The sequence below is a fragment of the Alternaria ventricosa genome (assembly GCF_023758065.1).
Source record: "Alternaria ventricosa strain BMP 2768 chromosome Unknown scaffold_7, whole genome shotgun sequence".
NCBI classification, from domain to species: domain Eukaryota; kingdom Fungi; phylum Ascomycota; class Dothideomycetes; order Pleosporales; family Pleosporaceae; genus Alternaria; species Alternaria ventricosa.
In genome coordinates, this window is record NW_026055687.1 from 602197 (window position 1) to 620556 (window position 18360).

The window sequence follows — 18360 nt, forward strand, 5'->3', positions numbered from 1 at the left end:
GGGCGTGGCCATGCAGAGGTATCTGAGAGCAGTCAATGAGAGCGCGAAGTTTGCCCATGTGGTAACGAAACGACCCTGGACCCGTGGACGGCTTCCTTTGTGCACGCGGCACGCGTTGACACCTGTGCACCTGGGCAGTCAGTCGCAACCACCACGCCACTCCCTTTACTTTCTACTCGACTTGAATCTGCAGCGAACAAGAACTCAACTGCGTGATCCTTCCTCCCTCTAAGATTCAATCGACTGACACTATGTTCATCTCCATACAACGCCCTGTCCAAAGCTGACAAGCTACCCAATCCGAACTACTTGCTCCCGGACCCCCTTTATTAGTTTGCTTTGTTAAACATGTTTTATTGAGTCGGGTTCTTGTCGAGTCCAACGCTCTCTGTGTACTCTCGTATGCAGAACTCATTTCGTTTGTCTTGAATTACGTCGGGTTCGTCTGGCGCATAGTATCTACGTAAGGTCGCGCTAGTCGAGTGCATTACCCACTTTGTTGTGTATCAGTCTCGTAAACGTCTTTGCCGAAGTCAAGGGGGATGACTTTGGGATCAGCTCAAGACACATATGTTGAACTAATTCACAATTTCGGAGCAGGCACAGTCGGAAGGACTCGGTAAGAGCTTGGAAATCACATGAACTCTTAGAGCATCCTTGAAGTCGTTCCTCGAGCGGGTCTATATGGCAAATGAGGGAGTCTCGATCATGGACTCGGTACGGTAAAGACTACGGTGACGGCTCCAGGCCGGCCTTTCCAACAGCGATGCCGGCAGGCCGACGCAGTGTGGAAGGCGCAATCCCCCGGTCGCCTCCTGCCGTGAGCACATTAATCTCCTGCCGGGTGAGAATGACAGTCACTCGCGGTCTAGGAGACTTTAAAGCCCAAGCTCAACAAGCTCAAGGCGGGCGTGCTTGCTGTGTGAAGTTTCTACGCTAGCTACCCGCATTCTGGATCTCGCACACAGCATATAATACCCCGTTTCTTCTCCTTTCTAAAGATCCTCACCTTATCTTCGCTCACAACCATCAACTGCTTCAAGATTTCCAGCAATTTCAGAACAGCAATCTCCATACCTCAGCAACCAAGCACCAAGTCGCAAACATGAAGGCTACCACCATCATCGCCACTCTTCTCTTCGGAATCACCATGGCCGCTCCCGGAGCTGTAAGCTTTACCTCTATGCGCCGCCATTCTATTTGAGACTGTACTGACCATCACTTCCCAAAGATCTCCCTCAAGCGCTCCTTCATCGAGGCCGACACTGCCGTCGATGGCGGCGATGCCGCAGTCGCCGGTACTCTCACGGCCTGTGTCGAATGTCCATGCGACGTAAGTTATCTCCTCTGCTAGCTATCGCAGAACGAACAATACTGTACCTGGCTGATGAACATGTCTCTAGGGTTTCTTCGGTGGCTGCACATGTGTCGTCAACGGCTGCTGTCTCAAGCAGAACTGCACTTGGCCTCGTGCTTAAGGGGCTTCCCCACACACACGACCGGAATGGACGCACCCTGAGTGAGGTCTTCTGGGGTGCAAGCAGGTGGATATGTAAGGGATGGATGCACGACTTCACGGCAAACGACAAGATTTAAGGATCATGGATATATGTCTCAAGTTATATGACTAGGCAGTGACAATGCCTGAGACTCAATCAAGGAGATGTTTCTACTTTCTTTGTCCACTCGTCTCGTAACAGTGGGGCGATACAAACAGCGGTGCCCACGAACATTTCCAAGACGGAATACTGCCTGAGGCCATCTTGAAAGAGATGACAGCTAGACCAAAGACCGGACAACGATTGCGAGGGCGCTGACCATGGCCGTTGTCTAAGCCTTCCAGCCACCCTCAGGCACCTCGACATGGCCGTCATCATCACAGCAGCATCCCCCCGAGACGCATTCACAAGCGCCAGTAAAGCCCTGGAGGCGCCGTTAGTGAATCTTGATAATACTCCATGCGCCGCCCTTGCAGAGGAAAAGGCCAACGACGAGGAGACTTACTCCACATGGACACTCGATACAGGCAACTTGCACAGTGCCCTCGACGTTATCGTTGTCGCGGACTGCGATCGTCTTGAAGGAGCGCTTGAGAGAGACCTGGTAGTATAGTGTCAATGAAGTTATCAGAAGCAAGGTTTGGGGAGGCGCACAGCTCCGGGAGCGGCGAGAACAGTGGCAGTATACAGCAAGGTGCTGATGAATAGAGCGAACTTCATATTGACCTGGTGTTTCGAGAGTAAGTAGGTTGGTGTACTCGGTGGTTGTTTGGGAGGTGCTGAGAAGAGTCGAGGGAATGGGAGTCAGAGTCGTCACTTTATGGGAAACGAGATTGGGGCGGATTATTCAAGTGATTTTGGAGTGAAATCGCAGTTGAGAGTACATGTACGCGTATATAACTATACACTGGGTGTCTCACTCAACTTTCTCTCTCTGCATAGCTGGTACCAATTAAGTGTCTTTCTTGCCTTCGTGGAGGGCCCGAACTGTGGCCAAATATCGATTTCCTTCTCAGCTTATCCTCATGAGATGGTCAAGGAATATGGCGTGGCCGGTGAAGTGTCGCGTCTGCCTGTCAGTGGCTGTCTAAAAAAAAAGTGATAGTCGATTCCGCCCCACGCCGTCATCCATTGGTTCTCCTCGCCGCTCGGTCAGAGTGACGATAATCCTACGAATGACCCGGTCTGACAAAGACGGGTCAAGACACAGGTAGCCGAGTCTTTGGGCATAGCTGTGCTGATATGGCTCTCTCTTGTCGAGAGGAAAAGTAGCCATGCAGCCATACGATGTTCTTCCCTATACGGGCACTGTTGATCTGCCCACACTGAAAGCTTACGCAGTGGACGAGTACTCGCTGGATGCGATGGATGGTAGCCAAGAAGAAGGACGTATTTATGTGTATATTATTCGTTCGAGTTGCGCTGCGCCGTGTTGGTGCCTTGGCTTCTCCGTGGGGTCTGAGACAACCTGTCAGCATGTAAAGCTGCGAGATACGACGAGTAAGAGCCAGGTATTTGGCCCAAGAGATCCGTACTGAAAATGTCAATGAGCGTTGATGAGGTGCGAATTTGGCGGCAGGCGGATGATAGTGATTGCGTCATCGCCCCGCTTTTGTTAGTCGCGTCACTACCTAGGTAACGCGCCCCTACCGTATGTGAACGCGACTGCGCTTGCCAATCCTCAACCACCATCATCTCAAATCACTTCAGCCAACTCAGACACTCGATAGCTTCTACTATAGACGCAGCGCTGCACCTGCTTGCTGCATGTGAAGCATTGTACGAGCTATTCCCCGGTCTTATTTTTCCGCTGAGCCTCCGCTGCGCTCTACCCGGTTATGAGACTACTTCGAATGGTTCCTGGCAACACCTCGACAACAACGACTGATCAGCTGCACTAATCCTTTACCATGGTCGACACTATTCTTGCGCAGGATGCGGTTCGTCGGCGGAGGCAATCGTCTCTATCATTCGTCTCGAATTTCCGACATGCTATGGAGCAAAGTTAACCCACTTGAGGTGTACGGCAGTCGTGGTGAACTTGCGATGAAGCCGATAAGCTGTCTCGTGCACTTGGTTCTTGTCGTCGAATTCTCGCGGTGAAGCTGGGAAATTGTCTTACATACTCTGCCTTTCACTTTGTTCAACCTTGTCGCAGTTCTGTCGTGGTGAATTCGAATCACTGTCTCGCATACTCTGCGATTTCACTTTCTTAAATCCTCGTTGCCGCTTTCCACATTTCCCCTCACCAACCGCGCAACGATTTATGACCCAGCCACTGGAACGCCCAGACCTCCTTCTCATCCCTTCCATTGATTAGCCCAGAATGAACGCCGCGACGCTCCCCGTTTATCCGCAATGGGTTGCGCAAACCCTCACGCCCTACCTGCGCTACGCCTTCAAGCACTTATTGCGTGACGATCTAGATATCGCGCCGTATGTCCAGCGAGCGCTCGAGACATCTAGCTCCCAACCGGTAAGTTCCCTCAATTCTTTACTCTCGCAGTCACCGGGTGCTAATTCGATTTAGAAGTCCTCTATCGACGGCGACGATCTCTTTTTTGAGCGCGTCATCTTCGCGATCGAACGTAGGCACCGAGGCCTCCCAGCCGAGCTTAACGGACTCACGGATAACCTGCAGCCTCTGGCGAGGTTTCTCATCCGGCGGGCGCAGCTAAAGGGACCCTACGAGCTGCTGCATCGCAATGCGCAGCCTAGTGAAGCATGGAAAAAGTACGAGAATGTACGGCTCATGCAGATTGCGACCGAGCACACGAGAGGTATGTACACACTTTCACCGGATTTGCCACCACAACGTCGCAAACACAACGCTCTTCACCCCATTTAAGCCCTACATCTAAGCCCCACTGTTCACAATTCCGTCCGTTAATCTCGGTAATGTCATATATACACCCTCTATTCCTCTACGCTGTCCAAATGTCAACTGCTACATTGGCTTTGAACTCTCTTTTACACCGAACTCTTTGCTTAACTGTGGATACTTACATGCACATCAGTGCCAAACTATTCCCCTTCATCTGTGGATAATCAACCAGGAACTTCAACTCTCACGATGACGGCAAGACCACCCACGGACCACAATATTGACCCTCGCTTACTTTACGCAAAGCCCGGCGAGTTCACTGAGCCTGGGCTCTCGGGAACCTTGACCATTCCTGAGTTCCAGCACTACCAACGCCGGAACCAAGAAATTGAAACGTTCTGGGCAAGAAGACAGGGTCAGCTTCCCAATCAGCAGCAAGGATTTGGACTACAACACCCATCACCTGGCTTTCAGGGTTCTCTGCAAAGTCATCAACATGGAACAATGTCGCCAGTTCTGCAGGGCCAGTTCAACAATACTGTGAACGGCCCAGGATTGCCGTACGTACCACGTCCGGCTCTTCAGCAGCATTCTACTCCGGATTACGCACAGCAAGTCGGGCAACAGCGGACTGTAGTGCCATCCCAGCTTCCAACCCCGGCACCGACTCCTACAGCGCAGATGTATACACCGGCTCAGTCTACCCAGCAGTACTCCCCACAACTGGGTTCTTACCAGCCTACGGGGTATCCATCTTCAGCACAGCCGCAATGCTTCCAGCCACACCAGACGCCCAAGGCGCCAGAGCTCAAGATTAAGCAACACAGCTTCCCTACTGCGCCTCGGTCTCAGCCTACGCAGTCCGCAAATACTTCCAACCGTCGTCGCAATACTCAGCCTGGCCTCGCGACTCTTACTAGACCTGCCGGCATTTCCAAGTCCGTTCCCCAACCCCCCACAACTGCTGCCACGCCGGACTGGACCGACCGAGCTCAGCTTGCAGCTAGCATGCCTGCTTTTAAAAGTCTTCCGAAAGCAGAGAAGGTAGCCAAGATTCTGGAGATCAACAGAGCTATAAAGGCGAAGAACCCTACTACGCTCACATCGATGGAGCAGTTCTTGCTTGACCTGGATGTCGCTAAAGAAGACGTCACCGCAGTGGGAGTAGTAGGGCCCGATGGTAATATCGTGAAGCCACCAGGTCAACAAGCGATATCCGTTCCAGCGCCGAGCTACCCGACTCCTCCGGGGCTACAGACAACTCCACCAGGTCTCCCAGCCTTCGCGCATCATCCGGGGTATTCGAACATTACGAGTTCGTTCCCTCAACCGTCCTATAACCCACCAACGAAATCTGCACCGGCTGGCAAGCGAGGGAGGAAGAAGAAGGAGAAGAAGTGAGACAAGTTCGAGCGGCACGCGAGCTGAACTGGCTATTAGGATACTGATGTTTGTTCCCTAAATCACTTTATCACTTGATTGGAGCCTACATATTGCTTGGTTCGATGGCAGTACGTTTCCAGGCTGTTCTGTGCGAGTTCATACTGGAGGGCTGTCGGCCTGGACACGCTTCCACGCAAAGTATGACTATTAAAGGTTAGAGAAGCAAATTACAAAGTGTATTACTGATTGCGATATTGAACGTGACTATCTGTGAGCCGCATCTATCTAGCATAAGCCCTCAACTCAGGCTCAGCGTACATCTTTTGTGGGTACGTCAACAGCAGTACACCAGCCACTGGAATGAGCCCCTCGGTAGCCAATACATCGTCAAGGTCGAGACCCTGAGCGGCGTAGGTACTGCAAACGCTCTTGACATCAATGCGATCCACATTGCCAGGTCCATCGTGCGTAAGCGCATCCACGATAAGCGCGTAGGTTAGAGGGTTGAACAGAACGCCGGCATGGCCATAGAGGGAGCCGCCAAGCTGTCCAAAGCACACTTTCTGTACCTCGTTGTTGGAGACACCAACATTGCGCGCGTCATTGATGAACGCGGATGCGATAGTGCCTTGTTGAGGCTCCACAACCTCATCAAAGAGGCCGGAGTAAAAGGTCGTAGTGGGTACGTATGCGCTGTCGCCTCCATCACGCCTGAGCGATGCAATGTAATCGGAGGTAGCCTCTTGCTGGATAACAGAGGGGTCGCAGGGAAGGAGCGCGATATCGCTGTTGGGTGTCAAGCAGATAGCGTTCGCGATTACGGTACCCTTGAAGTCTGGGGACACGGGCAGGAAGTCCTTGACGACCTTGCGGGTTGATGGCCAGTACTTCAACACCCACTGTGTATCCAGACCACCCTGAGACCAAGAGATGACGGCGATGTTCTCCTTGTTCGTGCGTGAGACCGCGCTGATGTAGTTGATGGCGTAGGCAATGTATTCAGAGTTGGTTTGCGCGTCCGCAAGCATAGCACCGGGGATGTTGAGCCATACAGGGTCAGCATAGCTCTTGCCATTCAATAACTTCCTGAGGTTGCTGGCAAAGTTTGTGCCTCCGTAGGCACCAGTTCCGGGTACAAAGATCACTGGGCGCTTCGCGCCGTAGGTGAAGCTAGGTGGGATGAAGAGGGCTTTTCGGAGCGCAGACTCGGAGAGTGTGTATGGTGCATCAGCAGCATCCTTCTTGGGGTAAATACCGAAGGTGGTTGGGTTGTTGTTGTTGATGCTGTTCTCGCCGAAAGGCAGACCACCGGTGAAAGCGGCCTTTAGCGTGTCGTCAAGGACCAGGCCACCGGCTATCTGTGTTGCTACCGCGGCGAAAAAGTCCGTTCGCGTGGTCGGACTCGCCCAGATTTCGGAGTGCCTTGCGACAGCCTCTTCGATGCTCGTTGGTCGCGAAGTAGGCTCGAGTAATTGTAGGATTTCGAGCACCTTTGGGGCATCGCCGTCCTTGACTGCTTGGTCGCATTGGCCGAGGAGGCCACCCACGAGGGAGGTCAAACCAGATGTGAGTTTATTGAGCAGTTGACGCTCATCTAGACCCTGGACTGCGTCGACGGCCGGTGCAGGTGCTGCAATCGGTGCAGGTGCCGCAGCTGGAGATGGTGCGGGTGCTGCGAGCGATGCAGGGAGAACGCTCAGAAGAGCTAGCGATTGGATGGAGAGACGCATATTGACAGTTGACCTTGGTACAAGAAGCAAGCACGACCAAAAGACGAGGAGATGCAGGGCCCTAGTCGATCAAGATAAGCAAGCATACGACCCTTCTTTAACCATTTCCACGGCGCGAGTCGTGAAGCTCATGATCGTCATCCTTTCCAAACGTTGCATCGCAGTCTACCACGAAATGTTTACATTGTCACGACTCTAGCGTCGCCGACCAGGTGGAACAGTCGCGGAAGCGCATCTTGGTATATATCGATCTGCAGAGGCCTTGAAGATCTTGCACTACCCAAGTCATTAGCGTACGGGACGGGCTGTGATCATGATGCTCCCCTGAGTAGATCAAGAGCTGCTTTACTTGATTCGGTTTGAAGACTATTGAATGCGGCAGTTGAGCGCCACTGACATCGCGAACCCACTTTCCGCTTGGGTTCTGATTGACGCATGGCTCTGGCGCATTCGGCATTCGATCCACGCGAACGAACCTTCTGCACGTGTTACAGATGCATTGTATAGTCGTGATGGTTGAGCAAGGAATGCATGAACATTGGCCGGTGAAGAGTGCGCTCAGAAAAGAGGAGTTGCGTCCATAGCCAAGTAAACGGAGTGAGCTGTGGAGATGCGATTGGCCGAGTCTTGCCAGCACACCTGGGCATCGACCTGGGCAGCCTCTTAACTTGACCACGCTGAACCTCGGCTTAGCACCCCGCCAAGATATCGGCGATGATGCTTGCGCGCTGTGGAGACATACACATGCAATTCTGCTCAGAGACGAGGAATTCTATCCGCCAGATGGGTCTTTTTGACGTTGAGAAAATGTCCGTGGGCCCACACTCCGCACATCGAAGCGCGGCCCAAGCACCCGTTCTGCGGAAATTATTCCCGTCCCTCTTCTTTTCCAGCCCGCACAATATCTCCTTCCGGTCCCTGATTCACTGGATGTATGTTTCAGGTCGATGCTAGCGTTCTAAACAAGAACAAACTTGCAGTTCGTCCCCAAGACTTCTAGTCTCAGCTAATCTGTGGCTAGTAGCACCACTACTACTGCGTTACCATCTGGAAAGTTACTGAACTGCATACTATCACCTCTACCCCGCCACAACTCCAAGCATTTGGTCTCGACTCTCTTGCATTTTTCTCTCTCCCCTCAATTCTGCGCGTTCCATGGCGCCTGATTTGACGAGCTTCTCGGAGTCGTTGAAGCCGTGGGCTGTCGCTGAGTTCCCTCGGCTCGTCTGGGTGTGTATCCTAACGATGTCGCAACATTCCATGCCTACAGCCTACAGTAGGAAGGGACCTCGGGACCTCGGAAGTCGACCGGTCTTGAGCTCCATCAAAGTCTTGGATCGAGAGATAGTAACAGCTTCTGCCCCCATCCAAAAACGCAGGTCCAGCGCATAAGAACCATCAGCCAAGACATCAGAGAGGATTGTTGTTGGATCGTGCAACAAAGCAATCTGCTCGTTCTGCGATACGGAGAACATTCCGTGTTGGTGCTAAAAACGCGTGACGTCATCTTTAACCAGGTAGCGCGGTTCACAACCGTCCCGGGACGCACCCGTGGACGCGACATCTACTTCAGCGTCCCATTTTCTGAACGACACCGTGCTTGCTATATGGGTTCTTATCACGCGCATGCGCATGATGTCTCTTTGTTTTTCACATTGGAGAAGCCCGTCGCAAAGCTACCCAGGCATCTAAATGATGCCCACCGGCTTGGAGAAGGCATGGTACAGCTCGCGGAAGAACTCGCATAGCTGCGACGGGGCAGTAATACTTTTAAGCAGCATGCGATGTATCGGCGACATGGTAATGTTTGCAACGGTCTGCGTCATGATGTACCTGCCAATCATGTTCTGATTGTCGCAGTCTTGGTAGTCACGTCCACAGGAACCGTAGCTACCACGCTCAAAGCGTCTTCTATGGCCCAGGCACAGACTCATCGCGACCTTTCACGTTGTACGTCGCACATCGACCCTACAAACGCACGCCCTCCCTATTCCTAATGTACCTTGCTTTATCATCGCGCAGGGCCGACACGATCTATCTGGACCCTAATGAGTAGCTCGTTCTTTCAGTTACCGCTGCCTACAGCTCCTTCTATCTTACACCAGGCCCAAAGGCAAGATGCTGCTCTGGACGTCCTCAACACATGCACCCTTCCGCAACTATTGGATCTCGATGACAGGCCCACATTCATGCTCAACATGGACGAATATTCGACGGGATGTCGAAATCCGATACGACCCGTTTTCTGCAATGCGGCACTTCGTGAGCAACACCAACTACTGGAGAAGGTAATTGGCACTTCACCAACCGATCGCGACTCGGTGGATGGTAGTGCAACGCATGACGAGTTTCGAATATGGGCGACAATCCTCAGCAGATTCAACGATTCCAGGGACATGTTTCCGATTACCATCGAGTTCGAGAACTTGTTGTGGTTTGGTGCTTCGATCCATCCCAATTGGCGACTGATTAGCGCACACAAGCTGTTCCAGAATGAAGATGTCCCCGAAGGGGATCCACTGTGTGCATCAGCGCCGCGACTCGAGAAAGAAGGACACAGCGATCTCACTGCCGACGCAGCAAAGCGTTTAGCTTCCGCAGAGGCAATAGCGACGCGGGAGATTATTGAAGATGTGCAACAACCCAAGTTCCCATTTGTTTCCCTCGGCCAGGACCGTGACAAGAATAGCAAGTCGAGCATCTCAGCGATCACTCTGTCTACGCCTGACTCGTCTGTACCTGACTGGACAGTACCGCACCCCAGAGGTGTTCTCTCGGATCATCTACAGTTTATACGGGGCATCGACTGGGCAAATACACCATTAGGGGCTATGAACAGATGGTCGATCCAGTTCCGAGAGATCGTCTGTTTGGTCATGCGCAACCCTCACCCGTCTTCTGTCTTTTGGGGCGAGGACCTGACCATGCTTTACAATGAGGCCTATCGAGACGACGTGACGGGCGATAAACATCCGGCTTTGATGGGAACCGGTTTCTCAGGCCCCTTCGGTGAAATGTGGCATGCGGTTGGTCCTGTAATTCGCGAATGTGCTCGGACAGGCCATGCGCAGCTAAACCACAACCAGCCGCTACCCATCATGCGTTACGGTTACATGGAAGAGTCTTTCTTCACTTGGTCTTTTGTCAGTATTGATGCCCTCGATTTGGCCCCATGAATACATCTAACACATGGCAGGTTCCGGTCTTTGGTGGAACAGAGCGAGTCTTGGGGTGTGAGTAACACTGCGAAACGTTGCCGTACCGCCTATCAGCGAGACTCAGTGGGCTTGAGTCAAAGATACTGGAACTGCTGACTGAGATGCGAATTGTAGTCTATCTCAATGCTTTTGATACCACGGTTGAGTCGATCAGCAGTAGAAGAATGTGGTTACTGCGATCCCTTGGGGAGCGTATGAACGCCACACGTACTGTCAGTAAGTGAATATGGACGATCCTTCATGTGAGACTGACGCTAACCGCGCACCCACATTTCAGAAGAATTCTGGATAAGAGTGCTGGAAGGTCTGAATCACAACGAATACGACGTACCCTTTGCGCTTCTATATACCGTTACCGAGGCAGACGATATTGAGAATGGTTCCTCGCATTCAGATGCAACGCCAACGTCTGTCAAGTCATGCGTGTTCGAAGGATCTATCGGCGTGCCGAGAGGGCATGCAGTGTCTCCCGACAAATTCAGCTTCAAGAACTACGATGGTATCTTGACACCTGCTTTTCGAGCAGCTACGCAGACCCTGGAGCCCAGAATGTTGAGCATCAAAGACCATACGCTTCCACAGCCACTGTTAGACATCATCGAATGGCGCGGCTACAAGGATCCTTGTAGAGAGGCGATAGTTCTACCTCTACGACCAACCAATGCAGACAACGTGTGTGCCTTGTTACTAATAGGCATCAATCCGCGAAGGGCTTATGATCATGAGTACAGGTCTTTCATCGCCATGCTCAATAGACAGATCGCCACGTCATTGGCGTCAGTACTACTTTTCGAAGGTGAAGTGCGGCAAAGCAAAGAAGTCGCTGAGATGGCTACCCTACAAAGAGAACAGATGTCTCGACAGCTCCAACTTCAGACCGGACGAATGCGCCGAATGACCGAACTATCGCCCATGGGCATGTACCTATTCAATCCGGATGGACTTTTACTGGAGGCGAACGAGAAATACTACGAGATGACAGGTGTCTCACCTACAGGAACCAAACTGCCTTGGACTATTGAGATGATGGTGGGTGAGAGCAAGCAAGTGGCACAAGACATGTGGAACTGTACGCTATATTGTCATGCCAGTCGAATGTTTCAAGCGCTAACCACGAAGTTTAACATCCAGATATGATAACTCACCATAAGCCAGCAAGTCGTGAGCTACAATTTGCCAATTCGACATTCCAGCCCCGAGATATCGACGGTTCACTAATCGAGTATTGGGTCCTCTCTGCTAGTCAGCCAGAGCTAAGCCCCGATGGTGAGCTGATCAGCATCATGGGCTCGCTCACGGACATTTCGCATTTGAAGTGGGCGCAGGGTCTGCAAGAACGAAGACTACGGGAGGCAGAAGAGGCGAAGCGTCAACAAAACGAATTCATCGACATCACGTCGCACGAGATGAGAAGTAGCGATATCCCTCCCTATGCAGATTGCATTCGAAATGTCTACTGACGCGTTTATCAACACCTAGACCCGCTTTCCGCGATCTTGATATGTGCCGACGATATCAAAGATACTTTGACGCACTATGAATTCTCATGCGCTGGCGATCAAAAGATGGCCCAGGACTGTATCGAGGCTGCTGAAAACATCGCTCTTTGTGTTCAGCATCAAAAGTCGATCGTCGACGATATTCTCACGGTCTCAAAGCTGGACTCGAATCTTCTCCGCATCACTCCAATTCCAGCGCAGCCTATCATCGTTGTACAGCGGTCTATGGCAATGTTGGTAGCCTGTATAGTCGAATATATACGGAAGCTGGGCTGACATCATCCCAACAGGTTCCGTCCTGAAGTACAAGCCAGGAACATCGACTTCAAGTTCGTTCCGCATCAGAGTATCCGAGACCTCGAAATTGACTGGGTCATTCTTGATCCAAGTCGACTCCTTCAAATCATCGTCAACCTTATTACCAATGCCATCAAGTTCACTATGGACGCACCAGTTCGCTCGATCACAGTTCATGTCTGTGCTCATGCGGAATCGCCAGACTTTGGCGTACCAGAAGGATTCCAATGTAAGTAGCTGCATTAGTCGAATATCCTGAAGGTGAAGCGCTAATTCTATGCGCCCGCCGTTAGTTGTTCCGCCAAGACAAATCGTGAGCGAATTCGGAAACGGCGAGGGTTGGGGCTCAGGCTCGTTCGTCTACCTTCGGTTCAATGTCCAGGACACTGGATGCGGTTTGTCGCCTCAGCAGATATCGCTGCTATTTGAGAAGTTTGCGCAAGCTGTGAGGAGAGACCAACCCCGAACCACTGCAAAAACTAGGCTGACAGAGTTATCAACGTGAAGTCTCCACGGACGCATATGCAGTACGGCGGTAGCGGTCTCGGGCTCTTTATCTCACGCCAACTTGCTGAGCTTCACGGCGGTCAAATCGGCGTCTCGTCGCAAGCTGGCGTCGGCAGTACTTTCGGGTTCTACTTGAAATGCAAACGCATGATTGCAAAAAAGCCTACGATCTCAACAGATACAGTGAAGCACGCTCTAGACGCCGAACACGCGGCATCTTCGCGCAAAATCAGCGCCGCAGCTGCGAACCAGAACTCCACCGCGCCCGCTGCCACGCCTAAGGAAGTTGAGACCCCGGTACAAGCACAGATTCCCCGGCCCACAAACGACAAGAAAGACGAAGAAGAAGATGACCGACTTCACGTTCTTGTCGTCGAAGACAATCTAGTCAACCAAAAGGTACTAGTGAAACAGCTCACAAAAACTGGCTGTGTCACACATACCGCCGATAACGGCGTCTGGGCATTGAAGCACCTCACGAAAACGAAATTCTGCGTTGCTAATGGCATGCCACTCACCATCATCCTCATGGACTGCGAGATGCCGGAGATGGACGGCCTCACCTGCTGCAGGAAGATACGAGAGATGGAGGAACGGAAAGAGATTACGAAGCATGTGCCAATCATCGCGGTCACCGCGAACATTCGGGGAGGACAGATGGATGACGCAAAGGAAGCGGGTATGGATGATGTTGTTGGGAAGCCGTTCAGGATTCCGGATCTCTTGGCGAAGATGAAGGCCTTGTTGAAGAAGCTGGAGGACTAGAAACGAGTGTGCATCTTTCCTAATACAGATCCTTGACGCATACCTGGTTCTGAACAATCATGGTCACCGTTCATCGAAAGATTCATGATATTCCGAGGCCACACATAGCCCATGTTGTCTCTGTCGTAAGACTTCGGTCGAGGTCATCTAAAGATGCTTTACGTTTGCAAACACCCCGAGAGACTCGATCAGGCTGCTGTCATAGCCTCGAATCGCTCTTCTTTTTAATGTATGTGAACCGGAATTATCAAACGCGTGTGCTGAAGACCTCTCGTAGACGTCTCAAAAAGAAAGCCGTGTAAATTCATGCACCTGAACTCCCCAGACGAAGGCACAGCGAACATCATCTTTCAATCTACCAATTTTGGATACTCAGGCCAAACACAGCCATGCTTCCAACTACTTTAACTTTTGGTCGACGAACTCGCAAGTTCGCCGCCATGAGTGGAGAGAAGAAGAAGAGGTTTGCGGACGGGAGAAGAGGTTTATATGCACCAAGGGCGGCGCTAAGATGACGCTAGTCAAACATGATGGTACCGACAAGATGGTATTGAAGAGGGGGACAAGTGACGTTGCAGCCTGACGTTGCAATGGACGTCACCAGCCGATAAGCGGCATACCTACGCAGTGTTTGTCTAGTACCGAGAGAATGACATGATGACGAAAGGAAAGAAGGGAAATCCAATCAAACGGGAAGAGAAGAAGGAAATATACCGTGAAGTTCTGATACATCCAACTCCGACTTACCATTCCGTCCTATGAGCCAGCGCTCACATCCAAAACATCGTCTTGTCGAGAGCCTCGGCCCACGGGCCAGGCCCATCAGTTCGTTGACCTTGAAAGTACTGCTTTGCTGCGAGGAGGTATTCACTCTCGAGAAGGTCCTCGGCACCTTTGCGCGACTTGCGTTCCTCATCGACCTGTTCTACCGACTTCCTAGCCCTTCGACGACCCGCGGGAATTGGTTGTACAGGAAGTCGCGAGATTGTGTCTCTCAAAGCGGTCTTAGCATCGTCCTCAATCTCGGCCTTCCGGTCCTGGTAGGCTTTGAAGTGATCGCTCTCATAGTTGGGTGTGAACCAGTCGCGCAGGTAGTTGCGGCCACGTTCGCAGAGCCTGTCCGCATAGTAGGCTGGTGGGGCATAGGAGACGCCCATCGTGGCGCGTACGTAGGTGAAGCAGAGCTTGTGTGTCTAGATGTCAGGTTAGCAATCTTCAGCTCTGTGGGTAGGCCCGTAAAACTTACCAGGCGCTGAATTTCTGTGTCGGAGAACTTCAGGCCATTCTCGAGAACAAAGTACTTCGTAGGTATAGCCGTGCCCTGCAACGCATGATGAGACTGCAGGTAGAACTCCGAGAAGAAGGGCGATGTGATGCCACTATCAACAAGCGTACCTGCCTTGCAGTTGCCATTCGCATGGGCTTCCCCAGCTATGGGAAAGAATCGTGTGTTGTGTCGCTTGACTGCAACGACAGCCGTCATCTTGGGAGAGTCGGCTGACTCGCCGGGGAAGACAGTGTTCCATGCTTTCTTGATAGCTTGCAATTCTTCTTTGACGACTTGCTCGTATTGCCTAAAGAATATTAGCCAAGTTGATCTTATGCTTCTTGACTGGCGTATGTGTTGTCAAACCTACCCTGTCGAAACACCGTCCCTGTAGTAGAGCACATTCGGGAAAGATTGTCGAGCTTCCTTCCATGCTCGAAATCTGTCCATCGCCATACCCTCTATATCATCAATCATCTGGAATATGTTAGCGTTGCAATGGTCGAAATAGCCTTAAAGTATTTACTTCTTTCTTGCTCTTCTGTTGGAGACGCATAGAGCCCAGGAACTTGCCTCCATCCAGGTCTACAGAGCCGACCAAAGCTGCAATCGAGGGACAACCAACGAGTGAGTTGGTACCTGGATGGGTGACATCAGCGCCGAGAATCATTACGCTCCTGGCAGGCGCTTCCTTGAGAAGCGTCTTGCGGATAGTTCCTTCGCCAGGGTTTTCGTCACACGCGGTATGGTTTAGCCCTCCCTGCTTCAGGTTGACCTTCATCATGACGTTGGCGAAGTACTGGCTGAGCCCCTTGTCGCCAAGTTGCTTGTTCGAGTTCTTTTCGGCAGTGACGCAGAGTGATTGAAGCCCAGCTATGCGATCGGCGACGTCCTTGAAGGCCGAGTAGACAGGAATGTTGTATCGTTCAAGTACAAGAATGACGAGCTTTCCGTTGGCAGATTGCTCTTGGCATCTTTTGATAGCCTCCTTGACATCGCTCTTGAGTTCTTCGTGGGTTTTGGCCAGCGTTATGTCTGGCTTCTGTTCTTTGAGCTCTTCGTCGGTATCAGACACCGTCTCGTCTGGCTCCTCTTTCTCGATGGTTTTGCGGTAACTGGGTAAGGTGGAAATGCCACAGCAGATCGCACACTTTGCGATGCCATACTGTGAGACACCCACATTTATGGCTTTCTGGTATGTCTCAGCTACTTTCTCATTAGAGAGGTCGCTGCCGTTGATCATGTAGTATTCAAGCGAGCCACCAGACGAGGGCGTCTTAAAGAACTTGAAGTTGCCGTCGAGATTCCACTGAGCTTTGCTGTCCATGTTTGGCTTCTTGTATTCCGGATTGCCGGATTCCTTGAGGTAAACGGCGTGCACTTGTTCCATACGAGTAGAGGGTATCTGAAGCATGCGTGGGTCGATGGTCAACGCATTGCATTTGTCCTGTGAGGAAGTCAGCTGTGATCAAACCAAGATCAAGATGTGCTTACAAAATTCTGCGCCCCATCCTTTTGTATTATGCCAAGACCTTTCAGGCCCTCAGCTTCAATCCTAGCTCGAACGTGGTCGGGAGTTTGACAGGCGAGCCTGAGCATCGAGTCGATGAGTGTATCCGGAAGAAGATTGTTGTAGAGCTGATACGGCAGAATGCGAAGAAACTCCTGTGGATACCAGACTGGTTCATCGTCTTAGTTTCTCGTCAAATCTACGTGCGTGACCAAAGACTGACTTCATGTGGTCGACGACATGTGTATCCTCATTTGCCTGCTGTAGTTGGCCTCCGTTGTTGAACCATTTGCGGAACTTCAACGCGTCGTCTGAACGATTTCCGATGTCCCCACCAAAAGCTTTGACAGTCTTGATGCGATTCTGCGGCCTATTCAGGTTGTCAACGCGCTTTTGTTCCTCAGGATCAGTAACGGCTAGTCGTTCCGGGATGATGTAGACTCGCAATCGCTTGATACGTCGCTCACGCTCGTTCTGATGGAAGGTGTTGTCCTTGAGAAATTCTGCGACCGTGATTGGGCGATAGAAAGCACTCGTTGCGGCGTTGACGTTGAGCAAGACCTTTTCCATAGCTGGCGAAATGGTGTAATCGTATCCTCGCATGACACAGAGCGACTTTGATCTACCGAGAACCTCGTGGCTATCCTTGAAGAAGAACTTGTGCGAGGATGTTTGAAACACCTCGTCAGTCAGATTCTTCGCAATGACTGTGTTTAGATATGCCACTAGAGGGTTGAAGTTGAAGTCGGGCAAAGCTGAGTCGTTGGGTTTGGATCTGGGGTTGACGTAGTCCTGTAAACGATCAAGGTTCATCTCGCCGTGACATTTGAAGTATAGTTGAACGCGACGGTCTCCATCTGCAATTGGCGTTGGAGTCCACATAACCTCTTCCGCGGATGTACTCTTGCGAGGGCACTGGATACCCGTATGAAGGTCCCTCCAAGCCACAATAAACTTCAGATGATCCGTGGCAAAGTGAACTTGGTTGTTCCGGAGAAAGTCCCAGGCCTGGATCGCTGTTTTGACAACAGCTTTGGTCTTGCGCTTGTTTCCAGCGGGTATATCAGTGATCTCGTACACGAAGAACTTGGTATTGTTGTTCCATGACACCTCGAAGTAGTTCGTGAGAACGTGACTGGTGGGCTTTGCGAATTGCTTTCTCAGGGGGAACTTTGCGCTCACGATCGAGAGCTTTTCCGTTGTAGGCTCATGGACGTGACCCGCTGCTACTTGATCTGTAGTAGGTGCGCTGTTGGCTTGACGAAGTACAGTATCTACTGGCTCGCTCTTGGCTTGTTCTTGAATTACCAGAAGCTGAGGGGTCGTCAAACTTGCATGAGGGTCGGTACCGGTAGGGTCGATAACGGGAAATCCAGTTGGGACGATGATGGGCTCGATGTTAGTCGGAACAGTTTGCGTAACGGTTTGCGGAGTGGAGGCTTGAGCACTTGAGCTCCCGGCTTTTTGTGCAGCAAGTAGTTTCTTAGTGTGGGCGGCCCTTAATGTTGCTAGGTGGGCTTCTGCTCCCGCAATGTCGGTACCCTTAAGATTTCTCCATACCTCACCTTGCAATGGAACCATGCCTTTATGATTGTACGCACGATGGTCGAGGCCGCATTTGATGCAAGGCTTCGTGAGAAACCCTTCATCAATCTTGTCTCTGATCTCTTGCGAAAGTGACATACTGGTGTGACCCAAAGCGAAGTAACCAAAGGTGGAACTGGAAAGAGTGCCGGTATGAACAGAAGGGTCGGATGCCTTCAGATACTGCTGGTGCTCCCTCGTACCTGTGCGCAGGCCTCAACTTATACTTCGTCTTCCCACAATCCAAGAGCTGCAAGCCGCTTGTCTGTCATGTAGA

General features: G+C 51.6%; 4 protein-coding genes across 4 annotated transcripts; 3 read left to right on the plus strand and 1 right to left on the minus strand.

The window, feature by feature from the left end:
- Nucleotides 1-4827: 4827 nt before the first annotated feature.
- Nucleotides 4828-5724, plus strand: J4E93_004955 (uncharacterized protein; the record flags this gene model as incomplete). Its single annotated transcript, XM_049342879.1, has 1 exon — nucleotides 4828-5724. One exon carries the CDS (start codon nucleotides 4828-4830, stop codon nucleotides 5722-5724), a length of 897 nt encoding a protein of 298 aa, XP_049199879.1.
- Nucleotides 5725-9233: 3509 nt separating this feature from the next.
- J4E93_004956 (uncharacterized protein) lies at nucleotides 9234-10612 on the plus strand (the record flags this gene model as incomplete). Its single annotated transcript, XM_049342880.1, has 2 exons — nucleotides 9234-9241; nucleotides 9550-10612. 2 exons carry the CDS (start codon nucleotides 9234-9236, stop codon nucleotides 10610-10612), a joined length of 1071 nt encoding a protein of 356 aa, XP_049199880.1.
- A 206-nt stretch (nucleotides 10613-10818) lies between these two features.
- J4E93_004957 (uncharacterized protein) lies at nucleotides 10819-13722 on the plus strand (the record flags this gene model as incomplete). Its single annotated transcript, XM_049342881.1, has 6 exons — nucleotides 10819-10870; nucleotides 10932-11723; nucleotides 11810-12050; nucleotides 12444-12679; nucleotides 12744-12895; nucleotides 12934-13722. The coding sequence occupies 6 exons, from the start codon at nucleotides 10819-10821 to the stop codon at nucleotides 13720-13722; spliced, it is 2262 nt and encodes a 753-aa protein (XP_049199881.1).
- A 770-nt stretch (nucleotides 13723-14492) lies between these two features.
- On the minus strand, nucleotides 14493-18080 carry J4E93_004958 (uncharacterized protein; the record flags this gene model as incomplete). Its single annotated transcript, XM_049342882.1, has 7 exons — nucleotides 14493-14915; nucleotides 14969-15296; nucleotides 15360-15466; nucleotides 15516-16436; nucleotides 16484-16580; nucleotides 16723-17891; nucleotides 18060-18080. 7 exons carry the CDS (start codon nucleotides 18078-18080, stop codon nucleotides 14493-14495), a joined length of 3066 nt encoding a protein of 1021 aa, XP_049199882.1.
- Nucleotides 18081-18360: the final 280 nt, after the last annotated feature.